This window comes from Rhincodon typus, chromosome 25, assembly GCF_021869965.1.
Source record: "Rhincodon typus isolate 14 chromosome 25, sRhiTyp1.1, whole genome shotgun sequence".
In the NCBI taxonomy this organism is placed as follows: domain Eukaryota; kingdom Metazoa; phylum Chordata; class Chondrichthyes; order Orectolobiformes; family Rhincodontidae; genus Rhincodon; species Rhincodon typus.
The window spans coordinates 42,144,215-42,151,634 of record NC_063356.1 but is presented as its reverse complement, the minus strand read 5'-3'; the positions used below and the strand labels follow the sequence as shown (position 1 = coordinate 42,151,634).

The window sequence follows — 7,420 nt, the reverse complement described above, 5'->3', positions numbered from 1 at the left end:
CCACTGCCCCCTCTTCCACTCACTGACCCCCCCTCCACTCTCTGCTCCTTTCCACTCACTTCCCCTCCCCCTCTCCCTCCTCCACTCACAGTTCCCTCTCCCACTCACTGCCCCCCTTGCCCTCTCCTAATACTGACCCCTCCCTCACTCACACCCTGGCTCCCCCTCACCCCCAGTCGTACACTCACCATCCCACTCATGTTTCCCTTATTTCACTTTCACTCCCCTCCCCCGCCCCCGCCCCCGCCCCTGGATGAGGGTGTAATGGCCCTCATAGAGTTTTGGTGGGGTTTTGGGTGTTGGTGGGGGGAGGTGAGATGTGGTCTGGGTGGGGCAGCTAGGCCGTGCCCTGTGCATGATGGGATGGTTTGTGCTGGGACCAACTTTAACCAGAAACTTCAAACAGATAAATGACTTTGTACAATAACAGCATAGCAGGGATTTGTAGATTGGCTGAATGGCCGTTTGACTATTTTTTAAACTCAAAGTTGATCAATTTGACTTCTATTCAAAATATTAACACCTAAAAATGTTTTGAATGTTAATGACATGAGGAGAGAAAGGCCCAAATGAACCTTGCTCAGTGTGGGATGTGATAAACAGCGAAATCCCACTCCTAGAGTTTATTTGTGAACAAGCTGGCGTTGTGGTGAGTAAGAAGTTAGAGTTGTTTCCACACAGTGTGAATTCACCGCTCTACAATGGGGTCAGAACCCAAGCTGCACTGAGAGCTCCCAAAAGGTCTCCTGTCAATGATATTACAGTTCCTTTATAACATGAGTCAGTGTTTAACTGACCTCACTCACTGGTGTGACTACAGAGCTGATAACTCAGAATCACACCCACTGCTGCCTGGGGCTGTCTGTCGTCCCAGTGTTACTGAATGACTATTCACCCAGAGGCAACATTGTGAACTTACTTAGGCCCTTAGTCAGCTTCTCGGGAGTGAGGTGGCCACTCTGATCAACATCCAGTTTATTGAACACCATCTCTAACTCCTCAGGACTGAAATCAAACTTGTCCTGCAGCTTCTGAGGAAAGAAAATCAAGAGAAAGAAGTAAAATTCACAGACATACCCACAAAGGTTTATTCACGTCCCCAGTGTGCAGGAAGATGCAGCCTGTCCACAATGAGTTACCTCCATTGAGGTGGAAGGCCATGTTACTGTCTCTCTGCGTGCTCAAAACATGCAAGCGCCACTTCCCCGGTACCCCCTCAATCCTCACCTACCCACCTTCGCCTCACATTCCCCCTCCCTCATCCCCTACACCCGTCACCTCCTCTCCCCCAACCCCAGCCCTCTCACCTCTAACCCCTCAACTCCCCTCCCATATCGCCGCCCCTCTCACATCTATACCCCTCACCTCAACTCCAGACCCCTACCCCCCCGACCTCCATAAGAGGAGACATGAGCCGTTGTGGCAGTGTTAGCCACTTTGAACACGTGGGATGACGAAACTGATCAGTAAAGGTGCGTGAATCAGGAGACAGGGATCCTTTTATCATTGGCCCACGCACTGATACAATCCACCATATGTCACCATGTTAATGGAGGTGTTTATTAGATTTGGAATTGCCCAGGTCTCAGTCGCTACAGCCTGTCCTGGGTCTGATAAACAGGCCCAGGCTGCTGTAGGCTCAATGAGCTGGGCGTCAGCACTCAGGGAGATGTACCGATCTGAGTTCCTCTCACCTCCATATCATCGCAAGTGATGTAGCCCCTCTCAGCCCCACCGCACTCCTGGAAGAACTCATGGACTTTCTCCACCATGAAGCGTTCCCCAGAGCTCCAGCTGGCCTCTTGCTCCAGTTGCTGTGAATCCTGGGTGTTCCGTAACTCCCTCCGCCGTCTCGCTGTCCTCCTGCCCTCTCGGGGGCCCACCCCCTTACTAGCTCTGGGGGTGGGAGTCTTCTGCTCGTCCATCACGGCTGGTCAGTCCTGCTTTCTACTGAGGTAAGAGGGCAAGACACAGAAGGAGGCTGGTTTGATATAATTTATAGAGGCATACAGCATAGAAACAGACCCTTCGGTGCGAGCAGTCAACCATCACCCTCTGCCAGGACCACCCAGGATCCTCACCTCATGCCCCATCCCTCAAATCCCAAACTTCATTGTCCGCACCATCGAGACCCTCACATTCAGCCTCCTACCAATATTCACAGCCATTTACACAAGTTCCTAGCCCTGGGCCACACTGTAAACAAGCTCATTATTCGAAGGTCAAACGAACCACAGGAGGAAACTAACAGGCACAGACTGCACTGAGGCACAGGGAGATATAGAGAGCATGGGGTAGCTAAAATGGCCAGAACATCATAACTGAGGAAAAGTGAAATGTTCATTGTGTACCTGTTACGTGCTGGTAACAGGGTATTTTTGAAAACAGAGGCTGTGTTGTGAGGGGATAGTCACAGTGCCGTGCTGATGGAGTGCTACACTGTCAGATGTGCTGTCTCTCCAATAGAACAATAAACCAAGGCCTCACTTGTCCCCTGGGGTGGATGTAAAAGATGATTTCCAAGAAGAGCTGGGGAATTCTCCCCAATTCCTTCACCAGCATTCCCCCGCCCACCCCCCCCCCACCCCCCCCACCCATAGTCAGCGAACCAGAACAGATTCATTATGATAGTACCAATTATGGGATTTTTACTGCGTGCATATTTCCAACATTTTTAGCCACAACGCCAGCGACAAGAGCTAAGTTGCAAATTTCCACTGCCCCTGGAAAACTACTTCCAACTAAATCAACTCTGAATGATTCTACTGGTACTGTAAATTTATAATCTCTTGTTCGAGATTCCAGACAGCATAGGAATGGTTTCTCTGCATTTACTTTATCAAATCGATTAATCCACTTGAATACTTCAATTAGGTAATCCTTAATATTCTATGCTGAAGTATTACAGCGTTTTTTTCTTAATTTTTGAAATGCAGTGTTGATACTGTTATGAAGATGTGTTGTCTCAAAACTTAGTTTGTACTATAACTGGCTGGTGTGACAAAATCTGATGAGGTGGCACGGTGGCTCAGTGGTTAACACTGCTGCCTCACAGTGCCAGGGACCCAGGTTTGATTCCACCCTCGGGTGCCTGTCTGTGTGGAGTTTGCACATTCTCTCTGTGTCTGCATGGGTTTGCTCCAGTTTCCTCACACAGTGCAAAGATGTGTAGGGTAGGTGGATTGGCCATACTAAATTGCCCATTGTGCCCAGGAATGTGTGGGTTAGATATGGGACATCAGGGGTAGGGGAATGGGTGGGATGCTCTTCAGAGGGGTGGTGTGGACTTGTTGGGCCAAATGACCTGTTTCCACACTGTAGGGATTCTGTTTCTATTCTATGCGCCATGAAAAGGGATTTGTTCAGTCCAGTTTCTCTTGATGGGGGTGTTGTAAACCTGGTGCCGAGGTGTCTGCTCCATGGAAAGCAGAATAAATGTTTTTTGGGGTTTTTTTTAAAGTAGTCAAAGAAAGCATGAGTGGGTGAAGTCAGGCTCACACAGACCCAGGGTTTTAGTTTTGTTTTCAATTGTTGCATTTGGGCATTTTAGGGTTGAAGCTGCTAGGTATAGCTCCCGCTCTGTGCTGCTAGCTTCATTCTGTCATTCCTTCTCCTGGAATGGAGGAGATAGCAAGTGAGGAAAATCTATTTTGCTGAATTTGCCTTTGCCAAGGGTGTGTTTATGGGATGCTGCTACAGTGGAACAGTTGATGAGTAGTAAAATAATATGTTAGTTTATTAAGAATTTTAATAGAGTTAAAGTTATTCCAATTCTTCTTTTTTTTGTTTATATTTTGACTGTGGCGTAAGAATAAATTATTATTTGCTTAAAGCCTAGTAGTTTGACCATTTGAATCATATCTGGAGCACAGCACCTTATACCTGCATTTAAATAAAGATAAAAGTTAGGGTCTAGACTATCTCCTTGTTATGTGTGAGGGGTTTGATCTGGTCCAGAACAACAGATACATACATAGACTGAATTTTTGCGAAGAACACTTTTCAAAGACAAGGACACTGGTGACAGCTACAATAAAGTGAGATTTCGAAAGAACACAAGCTCCTTGCTGGGAGTTGGTGAATCTACAACACTTTCAGTTAGATGCCGCATGATCCAGTTAGTAGGTGTAAAATAAACTTTGAACATAGACTTAGAGAGAACCTGTTGCGTGGGAAACCAGCCATTATCCCCCTCCCTTCATCTGAAACTCCTTTCAACAAAGTTTGAGAGTAGAAAGTCCACTATCATCACAAGTGGAGAGTTCTTAAAGGAGAATTCAGAACCTACATCAACTGTCTGCAGAAAAAGAGATATCAACCAGCCATAATGGATCTAGTGCCAGTAGATTGTACGGAAAGTGATTTCAACTACAGACAAGCATTTGGACAATCAGTGAATAAGCCTATTATTCCAAATTTACCTGTTACTTGAGCAAAGTAATTCTGTAGTAACACTCAACACAGTCTTAAGTATGTTTTAAAGTGTGGAAGAGGTTGTGTGTGTATCGATGTGAATTATTTTTCAAGAATCGTATTTAGATTCATTTGTACATTTGAAACCTTTTGTAAATATTCATAGCATATTTGCTAAAGTACTTTATTTTTAATATTAAACTAGTTTTTATTTCTAATTTAATGCGCCTGGCTTGCTTGCTTCTGCGACTGAGCTACACATAATCTGATATACATATACATACATCTAATTGCAATATCACTTCCTTTTTGACATCAAATTGTGTTTGGCCACTGTAGGAGTGGGACAGTGAAAGGAATCAGTCCATCTATCCCAACTGAGTTGTAACAGTACACAGTCCCTTCAAATTGAATAGAGAATTGGTTCATGGGCAGAATACAGCAAGTGGGGATAAGTAGTTCTTTTTCAGGTTGGCAATCCATGACCAGTGGGGTTCCACAGGAATCTGTGCTGGGGCAGCAACTGTTTACAATATATAGTAATGACTTGGAGGAAGGAAGTGAACGTATTGTAGTCAATTTTGCAGACAACACAAAAATAGGATAAAAGGCTGGTTGAGAGAGGGATGCAAACAAATTACAGAGAGATAGTGACAGGTTCAGTAAATTTTAGGGTGGCATGGTGGCTCAGTGGTTAGCACTGCTGCCTCGCAGCGCCAGGGACCTGGGTTCGATTCCACCCTCAGGCGACTGTCTGTGTGGAGTTTGCATGTTCTCCCTGCGTCTGTGTGGGTTTCCTTTGGGTGCTCCGGTTTCCTCCCACAGTCCAAAGATGTGCAGGCTAGGTGGATTGGCCGTGCTAAATTGCCCGTAGTGTTCAGGGAGGTGTATATTAGATGGGTTATAGTGGGGTGGGTCTGGGTGGGATGCTCTGAGGCCCAGTGTGGGCTTGTTAGGCCAAAGGGCCTGTTTCCACACTGTAGGGATTCTATGATCCATGAAATGGGCAAAAAGTTCACAAATGAAGTGTAATGGGGGGAAAAATGTGAAGTTGTTCATTTTGGAAGAGAGAACAAAAGAACAGAGTTTTATTTAAATAGAGAGAAACGCAACTGTGGTTGACAGGACCCTCAGCTGTGTCTGACCCATCTCCTGCACTCTGCCCTCACCCACCTCTCTTCCTTCCCTCAAAAATATTAGGGTCCCCCTCGTCCTCACCTACCTTCTGACCAGCATCCACATCCAAAGGATCTATAGCAACCACCTCCAGTGAGATGCCGCCACCAGACATATATTCCCCTCCCCTCCCTTGTCAGCCTCCCACAGGGACCGTTGCCTCTGGGACACCCTGGTCCACTCTTCCTTCACCCCCACAGCCCCACGGCACTTTCCCCTGTAACCGGTGAAGGTATAACACCTGCCCATTTACTTCCTCCCTCCCCAGTATCCAAGGCTCCAAACATACCTTCCAGATGAAGCAACACTTTACCTGCACTTCCCACAATCTAGTCTACTGCATTTGCTGCTCACAATGTGGTCTCCTCTACGTTGGGGAAAAAAGTACAGACTGGGTAACTGCTTCACAGAACATCTACGTTCTGCTCGCAAAAAGACCCTGAGCTTCCTATTGCCTGCCACTTTAACACACCACCCTGTTCCATAGCCAACATCTGTGTCTCAGCCTTGCCACTGTTCTCCAGCAAAGCTCAGCACAAGCTGGAAGAACAGCGCCTCATTTTCCATTTTGGAACTCTGCAGCCTTCAGGACCCAATATCAAGTCCAACAATATTAGGGCTCAAGCACTTTCTCCCATGTCCTTACTGCAACACCCACACACCAGGACTTGTCATCACATGGTCTACTACCACACACAATCCATTGTCAGCCACTAATTGTCCCCACTAGCACCTATTCATTCCCACAGCCTGACCTTTACCCATTGCTTTTTCCAACTGTTATTCTCTCCTTACCTGGGCTCCATTTCCACCTATCCTTTATTCCTGCTCCCTCCCCCACTCTATCTTTAGCATATATACCAACCCTTTCCAAGCTACCATCAGTTCTGAAGAAGGGTCACTGGACCTGAAACGTTGATTCTGATTTCTTTCCACAGATGTTACCAGACCTGCTGAGCTTTTCCAGCAATTTCTGTTTTCTCTTTCTGGTCGCCAGCATTTGCAGTTCTTGGTTTTATTTTGCAGAGGAATCGGCTGTTATCGTACGAAATGGTGGAACAGGCTTGAAGGGCTGAATGGCCTCCTCCTGTTCCTGTTTCTCATGGTCTTATTATAAAGATGCCCATTGGAGCCTGGCCTACACAGGGAGCACTGAAAATAACCCACATGCAACTTGCTGTCATCATGTAAATCTGCGTTGTATCTAACCTAACCAAGGTGAACAGTTGAAAGGGAAATGTTGGCTTACATTTTGGCTCAGAAACAGGAAATTTAGATATTTATGAGGCAGTAGGGTATACTGACACACACACCTTGAGGAAGTAGTGGTGCAACTTCAAAGATTTCAGAAGCTGACCTCAGACTGACCTCAGCTAAAACTGAGTGTGAGCTAAAGCACAGCATTCCTTCTCAATCAGATTAATCAATAACTTCCATCAGAGGGCTCACCGAATGTTCAGACCATGCAATATAAAATGATAACCAGCTCCCCTCAATGAGCTCCAGTTGACAATGATCCTGTCGTGGCAGTGTTTGATGGAGACAGTGCTGAGGATGCTTCACTTTCAGTTTAAAAGAGTAGACGAGGCTTTACCCTGTATCTAACCCCATGTTGTGCCTGTCCTGGGAGACTCTGGTGGGGACAATGTGAATGAAGTTTTACTTTCAGTTTAAAAGATTAGAGGAAGCTTCACTTTCAATTTAAAAATGTTGAGGAACTTTACTCTGTATCTAACCTGTGCAACACCTGTCCTGGGAGTGTTTGATGGTGTCAGTGTAGAGAAAGCTTTACTGTGTATCTAACCCCGTGCTGTTCCTGTCCTGGGAGTGT

At 46.2% G+C, this 7,420-nt stretch overlaps 1 protein-coding gene across 2 annotated transcripts in view; it reads right to left on the bottom strand.

Annotated features, from left to right (window-relative positions):
• Window positions 1-7,420, bottom strand: part of LOC109938121 (EF-hand calcium-binding domain-containing protein 4B-like) — a 119,896-nt gene that overhangs the window by 106,061 nt on the left and 6,415 nt on the right. For both annotated transcript variants that reach the window (XM_048612274.1, XM_048612275.1), the window contains exons 2-3: window positions 1,695-1,950; window positions 920-1,031 (exon numbers count right to left, since the gene is read on the bottom strand). In XM_048612274.1, the coding sequence (XP_048468231.1) occupies window positions 920-1,031; window positions 1,695-1,925 (343 nt within the window). In that variant the 5' untranslated portion in view covers window positions 1,926-1,950. The remainder of the gene's footprint in view (window positions 1-919; window positions 1,032-1,694; window positions 1,951-7,420) is intronic.